At 46.0% G+C, this 18,615-nt stretch overlaps 1 protein-coding gene across 3 annotated transcripts in view; it reads right to left on the reverse strand.

The window, feature by feature from the left end:
• Positions 1-18,615, reverse strand: part of SFMBT2 (Scm like with four mbt domains 2) — a 68,856-nt gene that overhangs the window by 16,088 nt on the left and 34,153 nt on the right. For all 3 annotated transcript variants that reach the window (XM_079992367.1, XM_079992366.1, XM_079992365.1), the window contains 6 exons: positions 15,417-15,518; positions 14,474-14,621; positions 10,457-10,539; positions 6,131-6,257; positions 4,186-4,299; positions 1,156-1,198 (listed from right to left, as the gene is read on the reverse strand). In XM_079992367.1, coding sequence (XP_079848493.1) covers positions 1,156-1,198; positions 4,186-4,299; positions 6,131-6,257; positions 10,457-10,539; positions 14,474-14,621; positions 15,417-15,518 — 617 coding nt within the window. The remainder of the gene's footprint in view (positions 1-1,155; positions 1,199-4,185; positions 4,300-6,130; positions 6,258-10,456; positions 10,540-14,473; positions 14,622-15,416; positions 15,519-18,615) is intronic.

The following is an 18,615-nucleotide window of genomic DNA, read 5'->3' on the forward strand; positions in this document are numbered from 1 at the left end:
AGGGCCTGCAAGACAGAGCTGTTTCACCAGGCCTTTGGCCAGGGCACAGCCTGACTCCCTCCCTCGGCAATCTTCACGGAGCTCTGGCCCAATGGTTGCCAGTGGCTTGATTTGAATTAATTTTATAATGAATGATTTTAGAGTGTTGTTTGTGCTGTACTTTTGTACTGTTTTATTGTTGTTAGCCGCCCTGAGCCGGGCTTCGGCTGGGGAGGGCGGGATATAAATAAAATTTATTATTATTATTATTAAACATGTTCTGGTCACCAAATGGTAGACTGCCCCACCTTCCCTACCAAGGAGAGGCTCAAGTCCCTGTCACAAGGTGGGTAAAGGTAAAGGTAAAGGTAAAGGTAAAGGGATCCCTGACCATTAGGTCCAGTTGTGACCGACTCTGGAGTTGTGGCGCTTATCTCGCTTTACTGGCCAAGGGAGCCGGCGTAAAGCTTCCGGGTCATGTGGCCAGCATGACTAAGCCGCCCTCCCTTCAGATGTGAAGGAAATAAGTAGCTATCCTATCTTTAAAAGACATCTGAAGGCAGCCCTGTTCAGGGAAGTTTTTAATATTTAACACTGTATTGTTTTTAATCCTTGATTGGGAGCCGCCCAGAGTGGCTGGGGAAACTCAGCCAGATGGGTGGGGTATAAATAATAAATTATTATTATTATTATTATTTTACCTTCCCGCTGGAGCGGTACCTATTTGACGTGCTTTCGAACTCCTAGGTTGGCAGGAGCTGGGACTGAGCAACGGGAGCTCACCCCATCACGGGGATTCGAACCGCCGACCTTCTGATGAGCAAGCCCAAGAGGCTCTGTGGTTTAACCCACAGCGCCACCCGCGTCCCACAAGGTGGGTAGGGGGATCGAATTCTGCCCACCCACCCCGCCTGCCCATTCAGACACAACCAATACATGAGGGTTTTTTTTAGACATCCTCTTAAGATCTGCAGATGAAAACACGCAAACCTGTGCTCACCCAAGTCAGACAATGCGCATTCTAACCATGCGCACAGGCATCGTTTTAAGGAGAATATCTATGCACACCCTGTGCTGTAAGCTTCAGCACGACTGCCATTCGGCTTAGCTGCAAATCTTATTTATTATTTACATATTAAAGCTGCTGTGTTATTTACATTTTAAGTGCCTACTTACTGCTTTTCGGGCTGCACGACGGCAATCTTCCTCTTCCTTTGCACTGCAGAGCGAGAGAGCGAGAACAACACAATTTTGGTAATGCATGCTTGTAAATGTCTAACAGATTCTGTTCTTGGTGGGGAGGGGGGGGACTTCAAATCTGCAAGCAAGACCAGATTTCCTCCCCCCCCCCCCCCGGACATAATAACTGCTTTGTTGGATCGAATTAGAAGTTCATTTGGTCCCCAAACATAGCCAAGTAGACCTGATGGAGAAGTTTACAAGGCCAGCCCGACCCTCTACAAACTCCAAGTGTTTGGCACCCATATCAGGTTCTTCCTCTGAACATGGAAAATCAATGCAGCGGTTATGACAAACAGCTGTCAATTTTATTAACTGCACTGTGCTGGGCACGGATGGGGAAGCTGTGGCCCCTCCAGACGTTTTGTTAGACTTTGGTTAGCATTTCTATTCCACTCTTCGTTCAAAGAAGAGTAACGCCCTGCGGAACACCCTCCCACCAGATGTCAAAGAGAAGAACAACTACCAAACTTTTAGAGGACATCTGAAGGCAGCCCTGTTTAGGGAAGCTTTTAATGTTTAATAGGTTATTGCATTTTAGTGTTCTGTTGGAAGCCGCCCAGAGTGGCTGGGGAAACCCAGCCAGATGGGCGGGGTATAAGTAATAAATTATTATTATTACAGTAATACCTCCACGAATGTCTGCCTTGTCTAGCGTCCATTCCGGCAAACCCGGAAGTACCGGATCGGGTTACTTCTGGGTTTGCCGCTAGCGCAGAAGCGCTAAATCACGCTTTGCACATGTGCAGAAGCGCCAACCGCTCCGCTCGCGCAGACGCAGCACTTTGCCCTGCATCCTTTTCGACCGCAAAACAAGGTACGACTGTATTATTATTATTATTATTATTATTATTATTATTATTATTATTATTATTGCCTCTGCCTCTCCCCCCCCCAATCCTGGGAAATATATTTTGCTAAGGGTGCTGGGAGTTGTAGCTGTTTGCATGTACAGCCCCAGTAACATGGACACCCCTTTGGCATAACTGCACTGATATTAAATGCTGGCTTGCTTAACTGTGTGCGCGGCAAACAATTAGGCTTCAGCTTCATTAAGAAGCAGGCTGAATGACTCTCCACAGGATCACTCATCTTGCTTTTACAGGATCTGTACTTTAATAATAATAATACACCAACAATCTTATTACGCTGCTAGATTTTGCTCGCTTGATTACCCCTGGTGTCTTTATTCACTTAATGTATTAATAGCAATGAAGGCTGTGTACTGCTGCCTCTGTTGTGTTCTCCCAAATTGGGCATAGCTCCTTGATTTTAAAAGCCAAATGTGTTTTGCTCTGTAAGAAAACCTTCGTATTTTCCAACATGACCTGCAAATTTCTGTGCAAGGCTTGCCATTTGTTCCATTCTGTACTTTACATTCAACAGGCAAGCTATGTCCCATCCTGACCCACCAAACAGCAAACTAATAGAGTCCATAGTTCCTTCTCATCGTTTTCAACCACCTTAAAAGGTAAAGGGTAAAGGGACCCCTGACCATTAGGTCCAGTCGTGGCCGACTCTGGGGTTGCGGCGCTCATCTTGCTTTATTGGCCGAGGGAGCCGGTGTACTGCTTCCGGGTCATTTGGCCTGCATGACTAAGCCGCTTCTGGCGAACCAGAGCAGCACACAGAAACACCGTTTACCTTCCCGCCGGAGTGGTACCTATTTATCTACTTGCACTTTGACATGCTTTCAAACTGCTAGGTTGGCAGGAGCAGGGACCGAGCAATGGGAGCTCACCCCGTCGCGGGGATTCGAACTGCCAACATTCTGATCGGCAAGTCCTTGGCTCTGTGGTTTAACCCACAGCGCCACCTGTGTCCCTTTCAACCACCTTATCCCCCAACAATTAAAATACAGTTGTCAACCTGCTCCCATGAGATGATTTTTTTCTTTACTCAAGGAGTAGGCGTCTAGGGAAATGCAGCCCCACGGGGTCAAGCTAGGGTCGAGGTGAGAGATCCATATTTGGGGCTGCTGGAGAACTGGGCCCAAACGAACAAAAGGAATTTCAATAGGGACAAACGTCAAGTCCTACACTTAGGCAGGAAGAACCAGTTGCACAAATATAGGATGGAGGGGCACCTGACGTACTAGCAGTACAGTGGTACCTTGGTTCTCAAACGCCTTGGTACTCAAACAACTTGGAACCCAAACTCTGCAAACGCAGAAGTAAGTGTTCCGGATTGCAAACTTTTTTCAAAAGCTGAACTTGCTCTGTTTTGAGTGCCACGCTTCCAATTTGAGTGCCACACTTCCATTTTGAGTGTTATACTTCCAATTTGAGTGTTATGCTTCCGATTTGAGCGCCACACTTCTATTTTGAGTGCTACGCTGAGGGGTCTGTTTTTGCTATCTATTTTGCGTTTTTGTTTTTGCGGTTCTTTTTGTTTTGTTTTTGTGATTGTGTGGAACCCAGTTCAGCTACTGATTGATTGTGTGACTGCAGTACATTGTTTCTTGCTTTCATTTTATGGATCAATGGTCTCGTTAGATAGAAAAATTCATGTTAAATTGCTGTTTTAGGGGTTGTTTTTAAAAGTCTGGAACGGATTAATCCGTTTTGCATTGCTTTCTATGGGAAAGTGCGCCTTGGTTTTGGAACGCTTCGGTTTTGGAACAGACTTCCGGAACGGATTAAATTTGAGAACCAAGGTACCACTGTACATGTGAAAAGGATCTTGGGGTCTTTGTGGACCACAAGCTTAACATGAGTCAACAGGGTGATGCAGCAGCAAAAAAACCTAACCCTATTCTAGGCTGCATCAACAGAAGTGGGTTTTGCTGTGCCAGGTTCCCAACCAACTATAACTGCACAATTTGCGAGGGTTTGACTGCATTCCTCTCGAAAGCAGCAACAGCCCGGAAGCTCCCCGAATCTCTTCACGTTCCGCCAACTAAGGCCTAGCTGCTGAAACAACACAGTAAAGGTTAACAGCCCAAATTTTGCTCTTTCGTGTACTTACACACGGCTTTATGCGGCGTCGAGAGCTTGTAAGCATTCGCTTCACACCAGCCAACTGGGAATATGTTCATCGACTCCACATCGACGATGTATTCTGAAGCAGGCACCTGTGAACCTATAAAAGCAAATTTATTATGCCATTTGAAAGCCAGGAAGGCGGCAGCAGAAGTCGTCTCCTCCATCTCAAAAGGGTAAGACATGCAGCAAGGAATAATCTCTCTGTTCCAAAATATCCTTTCATCATATGAGGCCCTAAAGATAAACAAGGCTGCTGCATTTTAAAAATTCTGACATATATATATATATAAAGAGAGACAGAAAGTGCTAGCACAATAGCAATCAGGTTACATATACAGATGCCAACATCACAATACCGTATTTTTCCATGTATACAACGAGCTTCTTTGACCCAAAAAGGAGGCTCAAAATTTATACACGGGTAGTGCTGAGGGGCGACACGTGAATGGTTTTTTGGCGCGAGCCCGAGATTGTAAGTGGTGATTGGCTGCTTAATTGTTGGGGGGGGGTGTACCTAAAATCGCTCACCCACCAGAACACAGCACACAACCGCTCGTGTCACTTACAATTGCCACTTACAATTTTGGGCTTGCACTTCGTTCCGACAGCTGAGAGATTTTAGGCATCTCCCCCCCCACCCCCAACAATCAAGCGGCCAATCGCCGCTTATAATCTCAGGCCCAACTGGAAACAATTTAGCTGAAAATAACGCTGCTAAGGTGGTGGTGGGGGTTTGGGGGGAAGAGGAGACAAAGCAGGACAAGGGGGTGCAATGAACCCAGGTAAGAGATCAGCTCTGCAGCAAACACAGTTTCTCCGCCACCACTCGAGTCAGACAAAATGGCAGCTTCTTCTCCTTTAACGGCAACTAGGAAAAATACCCCCTAACTTGGCACAGTGGGGTGTGTGCTGACTCCTTCCTCCCCAGCTGAGATCTCCCCACCACAATTAAGATTAAACAAAGCCTTCTTTTCTTCTCTGCAAGTGAGTATCTTGCAGGTTTTCTTTTATCCAAAGTAAAATATCCCAGAAGTCTACATTGCACAACAGTTGACAGAAGGCTTCCTTGTGCTTCTTCCTTCAAGCCCAATTTCTACAGAATCCCGTGGGCACCAGTGAAGGCCTCTGAGGGCGTATGGGTGCCCATGGGTGCTCTGTTGCCGACCCATGCCCTAAGCCTATAAGGCCGCCACCGCACATTGAAAACTACAAAATATACAGTATTTTTTGCTCCGTAAGACGCACCTAGTTTTTGGAGGAGGATCTGATGGTGAATTTGGGGTGACCCAATGCAAAAATCCTGAGGATCCATGTGGATCCGTGCTTTGTAACCACATTTTTGCACCATTGCAGCCCCAAGAAACAGTCGATGTGTGATTTTCTTGGTGCAGGCTGTAGCCATGGACATGCTATGTGATCTGATGGTGAATTTGGGGTGACCCAATGTAAAAATCCTGAGGATCCATGGGCTTTTACCGCCCCCCCTTCAAGGCAGCCTCCGCTAGGTCTCTTATCTCTCTTTCGATCCCACCGATCAGCTGTTTCCTTTCAACACTCCCTTCCCTCTTGTTTGCCTTAGTTTCTTTTCCTTAGCTGGAGCAGTTTTTTGCTCCTCCTTCTCTTCTAATTTCTCTCCTTATTGCTTTAGTCTTCCTGTTTCCCTCCTTTGTAAGTTTGCTGTCTTTACCTCCCCCTCCTAGGCAGCCTCCTTTATCTCTAGCGTCCCTTATCTCTCTCCCTGATTGGCAAACAATACCAGCTTTGTTTCAACACCCACTTCCCTCTTTCAATTTGGCCAATTTGGACAATTTGGCTCCAGGGACCACGCATTCGCTCCATAAGATGCACAGACATTCCCCCTTACTTTTTAGGAAGATAAAAGTGCGTCATATGGAGCAAAAAACACGGTAATAGATATTCTAACTTACCTTCCAAGCGGAGCCACATTAACCTCCCTTTTACTGAGATGATGGAAGCCACACAGATTTCAGCCTGGTTCTTGGGGTTCACGGCCTCCAGTTTCATGTTTTTCGTAAAGCCTCGGCTGAAGGATACCTGAAAGAGACAGCCACATAGCCTTAGTTTTGTACCCTTTGGCCCCTGTGCAGATAGCAGCGCTTTGTCTAGTTTTCAGGACATTGACGGCGGCTTAAAAGAGGGCTGGATGCTCATCTTGAATACAGTGGTACCTCGGGTTACATACGCTTCAGGTTACAGACGCTTCAGGTTACAGACGCCGCTAACCCAGAAATATTACCTCGGGTTAAGAACTTTGCTTCAGGATGAGAACAGAAATCGTGCAGCGGTGGCGCAGCGGAAGCAGGAGGCCCCATTAGCTAAAGTGGTACCTCAGGTTAAGAACAGTTTCAGGTTAAGAACAGACCTCCGGAACGAATTAAGTTCTTAACCTGAGGTACCACTGTATGTCCATTCCCCTAACACTTCTGGTTCAACAGGTGTCCAATGTTTTCGGCGATAACTGCAATAACTGCAATTACGAATAACTAACCGAATGATTGAGATGTGTCAACGCTTCCAAGCACGAAATTTAAGTTTGATCTGAGAAGCTGGCCCTGGCCATACAATCGCTTGGCCTTTGTCACCCATGTAATATTTCCTCAACTGAACAAATGACGGAAATTGACACAATCCTCAAGTTGTTTTGTGGTGCTCATTTGATAGATATTGAGATTTACCTCGGATGGAGGGGGGGGGGGGAGAGAGAATGGATAAAAAATATTGATCCTGGACCATTGAAAGCACACCAGTTCCTACTGCATTCAGGCTAAGCAAAGCCATTAACTGTTGAGGGTCTGCAACCTGAACTTCGTTAATAAGACATTCATAAATCACTACCATGCAAGACCGCTTAAAAAGAGTGCAGAGATTAATGGGAACTGATTTAAAGAGGATCTCAAGCAGCTTGCTAAAGGGAAAATTGAGAGAGCCATGTTAGTCCCAAATCCAAAACTGTGTCCAAATAAGTAATATATATATAAATTATATCCACACGCCTGCCATAGTTGCCTTCACGTGATGGCTGTTACCAGAAGAACTTCAAGGGGAATTCCTGACCTTTTGAGCACCAGACATTTAAAACACTATTGCACCACTTTAAATAGCAATAATAATAATAATAATAATAATAATAATAATAATAATAATAATAATATATTATTTATACCCCGCCCATCTGGCTGAGTTTCCCCGCAAAGAATCCTGGGAAGTGTATTCCCCCCCCCCCATTTAAGGTGCTGAGGGTTGCTGGGAGACCCATATTTCCCTCCCAGAGCGCCGATTCCTCGTGGTCAAAATGTGACAGGTGAACATCATTGGTTTATCAACCAATCAATCCCTCTTCCCAGGGAACTCTGGGAACTGAAGTTCTGTGAGGGGAACAGGGGTCTCCTAGCAATTCTTAGCACCATTAAAGTTTTGAAGGGGTTTTTTTTTGGGGGGGTGCGTTGCTAGACCCCAATGCCAACAGCTTTGAGGCTTCCTTGGAATGCAAAGGTATTAGATATCGTAGCTCTATGCTCAATAACAGTTCTGATATAATAGAACAAAGTGTTCACTGAGGAGCTGTTAAGCATTATTTTATAGCACTATGGGTTTTTATTTAGGCTGTTAATTTTCCATGAATCATTTTGAGCAGAAATGTATTCGTGGAAAGTGTGGTATATATAAATAAACTGACGGTGACTAAGTGAGCAGCTGAATATTCTTTTAAAAAGGACATGCATTGATGTGGATGGAATAATCTGACCACTTTGGTTCCACTAAGTTTCTCATTTGTTCCAAGCGTCAAGTGCATTTTGCCCAGTTTCTTCACTGGTTTGTAAAAGTTTTACAAAACAAACAAACACACCGGCACAAAATTTCACAAGCATTTTGACCTTTCACATTTTGTCAAATAATGGACAGTTGTTTTAAAACACTCAAATCAGTTACCTTATTGCCTTGCAACATTGCTATGATGGATTAGACAGCAAAGCTACGCTGTGCACTTTATATTTGACAAAGCTACAGGTTTCTCTTGACGCAAACACTTCCTGCAAGTCATTTCCCCATAAATAATGCGTTTTTTCCATGTTAGTTTGCCCTAATACGCATTTCTGTGACCGTTCTTGGGTTGGCGAACTGCCTCACAAAATTATAAGAAGCGAGAATTTGGTCTGGGAAGTACAAATTAGGTGGGTGCTCACTGAAAGGTGAATGGACTCAAAATCTCTCTCCCGCAATCTTACTGTAAGAAATAGAAAGGAAGGAGCTTCTCAAGAACGGGCATAGATAATGCAGCCCAGCTTTACAGGACAGGAAAACTCAAGCTACGGGTGGCAAGGGAAGCAAGGAGTGAGAAAAAGAGGGTTTTTTAACCCTCAAATGAGAGGGAAATGATTATAGAATTCTAACAGCTGACCAAGAGAAGGCAAAACCTGAAGCTCACTGGTGAAGCGCCAGCCAATCATGTAGAACAGGCATCCCCAAACTCAGCCCTCCAGCTGTTTTGGGACTACAATTCCCATCATCCCTGACCACTGGTCCTGTTAGTTAGGGATGATGGGAGTTGTAGTCCCAAAACAGCTGGAGGGCCGAGTTTGGGGAGGCCAGATGTAGAAGCTCCCTGTTTCGATCTCTGACACCTGCAAGTGGGACTGGGAATGCCCCCTACACAAAGCCCAGGAGAGCTGCTGCCAGTCTGTGTAGACAGCACTGACCTGGATGGACTAGGTATAAGGAATCTTCCTATGTTTTCTACTCTGCTCTTATTTTTCCTCCAACTCCTCCTCGAAGGGGAACTCCACGCAACCCCACCCAGTTCCCGGTTCCATCCGCCGAGTTTCCAGTTGAAAAGGATGCTGGGAAGGAGGATCAGCAATGGTTCGTCTCTGCCTGGAGCTGTCCTTCAGAGGAGATGACACCAGGGCAATGGAGTCCAATGGACCAACTCGGTGTCAGGCAGTTTCCTGCGCTCAGTGAAACAAAATTTCCCAATGCTCCTGTTATGTACTGAGTCGAATAGGATCCAAACTGCAGCAGTCTGATTGGTCCTAGAACAATAGGATCCAAAAAGCAGCAGTCTGATTGGTCCTAGAACAATAGGATTCAGAATGCAGCAGTCTGATTGGTCCTAGAACAATGCAGCAGTATGATTGGTTGGCAGGAACCACCCAATCATGCTCCAGATTGAAGTGAATCCAGAACCTGATTGGCTTACAGTAGAATTCCGGAATTAGCCAATCATGTGCAGCCCATTGTGTAAATAATGTATATAAAGCAGATACTTTGAGGGGACTTTCATTCATTCCTCCTCACCACTATGAGCTGAATAAAGAGCATGAAATCACTTTGCGACTCTGGGTATATTTCAGCTCCCTAGCAGGGGTAACCAATGTGGTGGCCTGCAGATGTTGCTTGGGACTACATCTCCCATCATCCTTTTGGGCAGGGGCCATTCTACCTAGGGTTTATGGGGAAAGGAGTCCTGCTGAATCTAGGGAACATCACTTTGGTGGACCCCAGCCTCCGGGCTGCTTCCGGCCTCCCTATTTTGTCCACCGCATACATTTTCCCACCAGGCCAGAGGCTCAGATGCCCAGGAGGGGATGCTATGTTGTTGATGGGTTGTTTTTATTTTTAAAAAGATAAATGCTGCATTTCCTCCCCCTCCCCCTCATGGTTTAAGCAGTCCCTGTTGCTTAGTTCGTGGTGCTGAAAGGTGAAAACTAAGAACCAGAAAACGAGGAGGCCGGTGTGGGATTAGCAGATATAAAAGAAAAGCAGTCTGAAGATCTGGCTGCCCTTTCGAAGTCTGAAGGCACAGCTTGTGATCATTCATATCATTTGGGTCTTTAATCATATTTATGCCTCACCTTTCCTCCAAGGAGCTCAAAGAGGCATCAATTGTTCTCTTCCCATTTTATCATCCCACAACAACCCTGTGATGTAGGTTAGGCTGAGAGACCGTGACTGGGCCCCAAGGTCACGCAGAGGGTTTCACAGCTGAGCAGGGATTCGAACCCTGGTCTCCCCGGTCCTAGTCCAACACTCTAACCACTGCACCACAGTGGTCCTCACTAGATTTGGACACATGGGTTGCCTATATCAGTTTACATATCGATGGGATATTTGCATTGGTGTCAGAAGATGAAGTTTCCCCCCTTTCTTACGCCTGCAGCCAGCCAAAAAAATAAATAAAAATCTGTCTCAATTAAATCAATAAACCTTTTTAGAAAAGGAAAACGGTATCTTACATTTCTGAAGCAGAACTGGGGAGCTGCTTCAGTTCCACATTGCTTCTGGTAATCTGCCCAGTCGAAGTCCTGGCTAGAATAACCTGCAAGACAATGCATAAGAATATAAACAGGGCTTTATTTTTCAGCCTCAACTCGCCGGAACTCAATTTGGACACCTCTCAGGTAGGCGCCTTTGTTGTTATAAGAAAACAGAGGTGAGTTCTTGGTGAGTTCTGGCACCTCTTTTTTTCTAGCACTGAATAGAAGGACATAAGAAGGAGCATCTCCACCCCCATCGTTCAGCCCAGACACTGAGATCCAGCTCTGAGGGCCTTCTGGTGGTTGCCTCACTGAGAGAAGTGAAGTTACAGGGCCTTCTCTGTAGTGGCACCCACCCTCTGGAACGCCCTCCCATCAGATGTCAAACAGATAAATACTATATATGGCTTTTAGAAGACATCTGAAAGCAGTCCTGTATAGTGAAGTTTTTAATATTAGATGTTTTTCTGTGATTTAACATTAGGAAGAAATTCTTTACGGTAAAAGCAGTTTGGCAGCTTGGAAGGTGACGACTCTCCTTCCCTGGAGGTTTTTAAGCAGAGGTTGGACGGCCATCTGTCATGGATGCTTTAGCTGAGATTCCGGCATTGCAACAGGGGGTTGGACTAGATGACCCAGGGGTCCCTTTGCATTCTGCAGTTCTATGATTCTGGGTACCAAAAAGTTCCCACTGCCAAGGTCCCTTTGAAGAACGGCGGCTTGCCTCTTTGGCAGCTGGATCTGCTGCAGCCTCAAATCTCCAGCTGTCTTCACTGCTCTGTTCTTCCACCCATGCACTTACTGAAATTTTGGACTTTGGTCATGCCTGAGGTCAGCCCTTCTCCAACCGGGTGCAGTTCAGGTGCGTTGTACTACCTGAAGTATACCTGAAGGAGCATCTCCACCTCCATCGTTCTGCCCGGACATTGAGGTCCAGCGCCGAAGGCCTTCTGGCAGTTCCCTCACTGTGAGAAGTGAGATTACAGGGAACCAGGCAGAGGGCCTTCTTGGTGGTGGCACCTGCCCTGTGGAACACCCTCCCACCAGATGTCAAAGAGAAGAACAACTACCAAACTGTTAGAAGACATCTAAAGGCAGCCCTGTTTAGGGAAGCTTTTAATGTTTAATAGGTTATTGTATTTTAGTGTTTTGTTGGAAGCCGCCCAGAGTGGCTGGGGGGACCCAGCCAGATGGGTGGAGTATAAATAATAAATTATTATTATTATTATTATTATTATTATTATTATTATTATTACAACTCCCATCAACCTCAGGCAGCAGGTGTTAGAGGTTGGAGGCTAGCTGCCCTTTTATAACCAGCTAAATGTTTTATTAACTGCAGCGGCCCATGTTAAGATATCAGATGCCGGCAATAGCATGCAGTCAAGGAGCAGCGCATGATTACATTCGAGCGCATAGCTGAGCGTTCTCTGCAACGTGCTGTAATCCTTGAGCAAATGCTCCCTCCCCTTAAACAGCTCGTAAAAGGGCGCAATGGCTCTTAATGTTTAAGAAAGAAAGAAAAGAGGTCTATAAATCCAGCTTAGTAAATATAAGCAGTGCCAGCAGAGTGCTTACATTAGTTGGCAGTTAATGGAGATGCATTTGCTGGCTGGCACCAAACAGAGAGAGCACATGGGTCTATTTTTGGCCCCAGGGAAGCTGCACAATTCTTCTTCCAGTTGTTTAATAGCAGGGAAGGAATGTATATTAAATCTGCCTCCAGGCAAAAGGGGTAAATTCAATTTAGGAAAAACATGCAGTCTAATCTCTACCCGTCCCCAGAAAACCAGCCCCCAAAGTAGGCTGTGTTGGTATAATAAAGCAGAATTTATTTATTAATTGTGTTTAGGTGTCAGCTTGGAAAAATAAGGATGTCTTGAAAAATATTGTTGTGTCACCATTTCATAGAACCCTAGAACTGGAAGTTCAACTGCAATGAAACTATCTCTCTTGTTATTTATGACTTCCTTGTTTTGTATGTGGTGCGATGCAATACACTGCCATTGCACTTTTGGGTTGTTAAAAAGGTAAAGGGACCCCTGACCATTAGGTCCAGTCGTGACCGACTCTGGGGTTGTGGCGCTCATCTCGCTTTATTGGCCGAGGGAGCCGGCGTACAGCTTCCGGGTCATGTGGCCAGCATGACTAAGCCGCTTCTGGTGAACCAGAACAGTGCGTGGAAACGGCGTTTACCTTCCCGCTGGAGCGGTACCTATTTATCTATTTACACTTTGAAGTGGGTAATTTGCCTGAAAAATTTCTTTTTTGTAATGATGTAAGTGGGAGCGGGAGATGTGAGGGAGTCCAAAGAAGCGACAAAATTATGTTATGATATAAGTAATGTTGTTTAATATTTACGCATTTGTATTTAAAAAAACTTTAATAAATTTGCATTAAAAAAATAATAATATTTATCTATTTACACTTTGACGTGCTTTCGAACTGCTAGGTTGGCAGGAGCAGGGACCGAGCAACGGGAGCTCACCCCGTCACGGGGATTCAAACCGCTGACCTTCTGATCAGCAAGTCCTAGGCTCTGTGGTTTAACCCACAGCGCCACCTGCGTCCCTTATTTTGGGTTGTTAATAATGGTAATAAAGCTTATGGGGGGGGAAATAAATGCTTCTGCCCCCCATATATTATCCTCACAACAACCCTGTGAGGTAGGGTGGGTTAGACTTAGAGATACACTGAGTTAGGCTTAGAGATGATGCCAGGTTTCTCTAGCATTAAGCCAAAACTTGAACCACTATGCAAGGAGTCACCATTGCGGGTCTTTCCTGGTCCTCCTGAATGCCTTTCCCTTGCTGAAAGAGGCAATTCTGCAGTTGCTATTAAAACAGACTGTGGTGTGTGCTTGGTTGCGGTGTTCCTGTGGCGCCCAAAATAGCTTCTCCAATTTGTGATTGCAAAATGGCGTCCCCAAGAAAGGCTGGCGACTGCTGCAGTACACCATGCCAGTTCTCAAACATACAGTATTTTTCCGTGTATAAGACACCCCCATGTATAAGACGCCCCAAATTAAGAAATTAAGTTCTTTAGCTTTTCGGAGGAGTGGGGGAGGTCACTTCTGCCAATCGCTCACTCGCCTGCCCACCACTGCTGATCGCTTGCCACAGCCACTGCCGATCACACGCCTCGCCGCAGCTGCCAATTGTCTGCTCACCGCCACCAACAACCCACCCACCTACTTGCCGCAGCCGCCAATCACCTGCCCAATTGCCGCAGCCACAGCCAATCGCCAGCAGGCCTTGCCACAGCCACCAATCACCCGCCCAATCGCCACTGCCATTAATCGCACGTCCCCCCTCTGCATTCACTATCCGTGTATAAGAAGACACCCAATTTTTGCCTGATTTTTTCTTAGCAGGCCTCGGTACTGTATACCTGAAGGAGTGTCTCCACCCTCACCGTTCAGCCCGGAAACTGATATCCAGCGCCAAGGGCCTTCTGGCGGTTCCCTCATTGCGAGAAGTGAGGTTACAGAGAACCAGACAGAGGGCCTTCTCGGTAGTGGCACCCACCCTGTGGAACGCCCTCCCTTCAGATGTGAAGGAAATAAGCAGCTTTCCTATCTTTAAAAGCCATCTGAAGGCAGCCCTGTTCAGGAAAGTTTTTAATATTTAACGCTGTACTGTTTTTAACACTTGATTGGGAGCCACCGAGAGTGGCTGGGGAAACTCAGCCAGATGGGCGGGGTGGGAATAAATAAATAAATAAATAAATAAATAAATAAATAAATAAAAGCAAAAAGCATTGTCTTATACACGGAAAAATACAGTAAATATCTGGGAGCTTCATGGCTGAGTCCCTCTCTCCAGATTTAGCAGGCAGCATTTATAGGTTTCTTCCACGTCCTACGTCCTGGGTTACGCAACCCTGCAACCCACTATCAAAACCAGAACAAGCTGTGGGCTAGCCAGGGCACTGTAGCACTCTGAAAACCCAGGAAAGACTTTTTGCCCAGAGAGAGCTATATAAATATATACAGACCTTTGGGCGGTGTCAGGTGGACTCCGTTTTTAAGACACCACTGTACTGGCATGATCCCCAAGGAATCGGCATGGCAAATCATGGAGGCTGCGCTCCCTTCGGGACGGAGGTCGTCGATGGTTACTTGAACGAAATGGTTGTTAAAAACCTGGAGGGAACCAAACAATTCTGCATTAAGGAAAACCCTGCCATCGACACACACAGAACAAATGTGTTCAGGGACCAGCCTTGTGTTTTCCTTTCATTTTGCATGGAAAAATACTAGGTTTGGGATACTCATCAGCAAAAGTGGGTCTGCAATTTTCACACTTCAGGTCCGAAACGTACCTCACAGGGTTGTTGTGAGGATAAAATGGGGAGAGGGAGAACCACGTAAGACACCTGGAGTGCCTTGGAGGAAAAGGTGGGGTAGAAATGCAATATAATTAATAAATAAAGTGGGAGTGCTCTTTTTGGCTAAAGGAGAGTTTGTCAGAGTGTCCCCACCATTGAGGTTACCACTAATAACCTACCCTAGGACCTCACAGGAAAGGGAAAGTAAGAAATCTATTATTATTATTATTATTATTATTATTATTATTATTATTAGTGTTATGTACTGAAGTTCTCACCCTGGGCCAGCAGGGGGATACTGTAGATAGTTATGCAAATGAAGGATCGAAAAGTGACGTTCAGTGATTGGATAGTTTTAGAACGCTGCAACAGTTACAATTGTTCTGTAGCTCTATATAAGCAGGCTGGCTGAGCTCCTCAGTTTAGTTCTGTTCCAGCTTACAAAATAAAGAGCTGCTTTGGATAAATTGCTGTGCCGTCTGCTATGTCAACCCACAACTTAACAATTATTATTTTCCATCTGTGTTAGAATCACAGAATTTTAGAGTTGGAAGGGATCCAAGGGTCATCTAGTCCAACCCCCCGCCTTCCCCCATTTTAAATTTCTCACCTTTGATATTGTAGCGGGACAAATCCTACATGGATCTTTCATATCCACCGCCTCCAATTTCATGCCCACCGTGAACAGGTGGTTCCTCAAGTCGTCATGGTCCTATGAAACAAAAACAAATAAATCCAAGGCTTTTTCCCCGAAGCTCAGAAGGTGATTAGGTAAAAATGGTAAAGGACCCCAGATAATTAAGTCCGGTCAAAGGCGACTATGGGGTTGCGACGCTCATCTCACTTTCAGGCCGAGGGAGCTGGTGTTTGTCGACAGACAGCTTCCCGGGTCATGTGGCCAGCAGGACTAAACCGCGTCTGGCACAATGGGACACTGTAACGTAAACCAGAGCACATGGAAACGCCGTTTACCTTCCCGCCAGAGTGGTACCAATTTATCTACTTGCACTGGCGTGCTTTTGAACTGCTAGGTTGGCAGGCAGGGACAGAGCAACGGGAGCTCACTCCGTCGCAGGGATTCGAACCGCCAGCCTTCCGATCGGCAAGCCCAAGAGGCTCAGTGGAGTCCAAGTAGGGAGCAAGCACCATTTATATGAATTCCTGGGGTCTGGGTGCTCTTTGCAGCAGCAGTTGTGGGCCCACCATGGCTACATGGGCCTGGTATCTTCTGTTCTCCATTCTGCCTTAGTCACACCCCCTTTTGCTGGCATCCGTCAGTCTCGAGAGACAATGGAGTTCGCCTCCAGGGGTGAAGCCGAACCGCTGTGTTACTAAGGTAGCCATATTTTGAACAGCAAAAAAGAGGCCACATTTGCTAACTCCTACTTTTAAATACAGATCCCTTTGACGACTCTCATTTCAAATGCCCCTACTATATGTAGGCTATAGAAGCTGTGATAATATTCCTAGCCACAATGTTCTCAACTTTCAACAACTAAATAATATATACATGTTGCGCCCTCACTTGCCACATCAAAGTATTTGTGTGTGTGCGCAGAACAATTTATTAAACTGTTTAACATGTACATATGGGCTCTCCTTAAGGGCAGGGGGGATGTTAACTCTTGCCCTCCCAGACTCCTTCTCCAAGATCTTGTAGCTGAGCTAGCATCCTTTTAGTTCAGTCACAAGAGAAGGGATTTATACAGTATGTATAGCTAGTTTAAGACGCTTCTCTGTTGTGATTCTCTGCTGCAGACTAGCTTAGCCGGATATCTTAGGTCCGAGTCTAATGCAGTAGAAAAATTGGGTTACTGGAAGCAAAAAAACAACAACCCCCAGTCATTTTGCCAAATGTTAAAAATCTACCCAGACAGAAATATTATTCCTGAAAAAGAGGACGTGTCCTGGGTAAAGAGACTATATGGCAACCCTAGAAGTGACTTCCCCAAGGAGAAAGCCTGGGCAGTGTGTACTGTGGTCCAGATGACAAGACCCCCCCCCCGGCCTTGTTGGTGTAGTCCAAAGGAAAAAAGAGCAAGATGTTTTGCACCACCAGTTTGGCTGCAGGAATTGCTGGAAGGAGGCATAAAGTAAAGGTAAAGAGACCCCTGACCATTAGGTCCAGTCGTGACCGACTCTGGGGTTGCGGCGCTCATCTCGCTTTACTGGCCGAGGGAGCCGGTGTACAGCTTCCGGGTCATGCGGCCAGCATGACTAAGCCGCTTCTGGCGAACCAGAGCAGCGCACGGAAACACCGTTTACCTTCCCGCCAGAGCGGTACCTATTTATCTACTTGCACTTTGACGTGCTTTCGAACTGCTAGGTTGGCAGGAGCAGGGACCGAGCAACGGGAGCTAACCGCGTCGCAGGGATTCGAACTACCGACCTTCTGATTGGCAAGTCCTAGGCTCTGTGGTTTAACCCACAGTGCCACCCGCGTCAAATACTCCACTCCAGATCTGTGTAGAGTTTATTCCTGAGCATTTTCTCCTCCCAAAGACATCCCGCCAGGGCTTAGGATCAGGGTTTTCCTTCTCTTAGACGGGCTGCCTTCCCAGGGTGATGGGCCCCAGTTTAAAGCGAAGCGTGAGAAGGTGGCTTCAAAACGCTCCCTCCCAGCGAACCTTTTACCAGCCTGTCTCAGATTCAGAGGAATGAATGAGACGGCAAACATATGCTCCCTTTCAAGACGCCAATTAATCTACATAATTTCTGAAGGATACATTTCACTGGAGCGAACACAAAGCTTTTAATTGCTATTAGGCTCAAATTGACGCGCAGCCATGATGGATTGCTCTCTGAATTCCTTGGCGCACATCAGTGCCAGATAATACGACTTCTCTTTCTTTCTCTTTACTCTTGAGACAAAAAAGAAAGTAGGGCCTCATGGATCCCACATGGTGCATCAAACATAGGTCCTTTACGTTCAATACGACATAGCAGATATATGTGATTGTGTGATACTTAACCCCTCTTACCAATTTATACTTAAGAGACTTGAGGGCCAGTATAGTCTAGCGGTTAAAGGGCTGGACCAGGGGAAGGCAAACTAAGGCCCGGGGGCCGGATGCGGCCCAATCGTCTTCTCAATCCGGCCCCCAGATGGTCTGGGAATCAGTGTGTTTTTACAGGAGCAGAATGTGTCCTTTTATTTAAAATGCATCTCTGGGTTATTTGTGGGGCCTGCCGGGTGTTTTTACATGTGTAGAATGTGTCCTTTTATTTAAAATGCATCTCTGGGTTATTTGTGGGGCATAGGAATTCGTTCATATTTTTTTTATTCAAAATATAGTCTAGCCCCCCACAAGGTCTGAGGGATGGTGGACCGGCCCACAGCTGAAAAAGGTTGCTGAACCCTGAGCTGGGTGCAAATTTCCACTCGGCCAACCAGAGCTCACTGGGAGACCTCGGGCCAGTCACTGCCTCTCAGCCCAGCCTACCTTATAGGGTTGTTTTGAGGATAAAATAGGAAGGAGGGGATGTAAGTGGTCTTGCAGGGGGTTGGACTAGATGACCCTCAGGGTCCCTCCCAACCCTACCATTGTGTGATTCTATGATTCATCTGACTGGGTTTCCCCAGCCACTCTGTGGCATCTTTGCATCTCAAAGCTCCTAGGTTCATCTGTATAAACAAAGCGTTCTATGAAATACTCATGTAATATATAGACCAGACTTAGGTATAGTGGTACCTCAGGTTACATACGCTTCAGGTTACATAAGCTTTAGGTTACAGACTCCGCTAACCCAGAAATAGTACCTCGGGTTAAGAACTTTGCTTCAGGATGAGAAGAGAAATCGGGCTCCGG

This window comes from Podarcis cretensis (genome assembly GCF_951804945.1).
Source record: "Podarcis cretensis genome assembly, chromosome: 10".
Taxonomy (NCBI): Eukaryota; Metazoa; Chordata; class Lepidosauria; order Squamata; family Lacertidae; genus Podarcis; species Podarcis cretensis.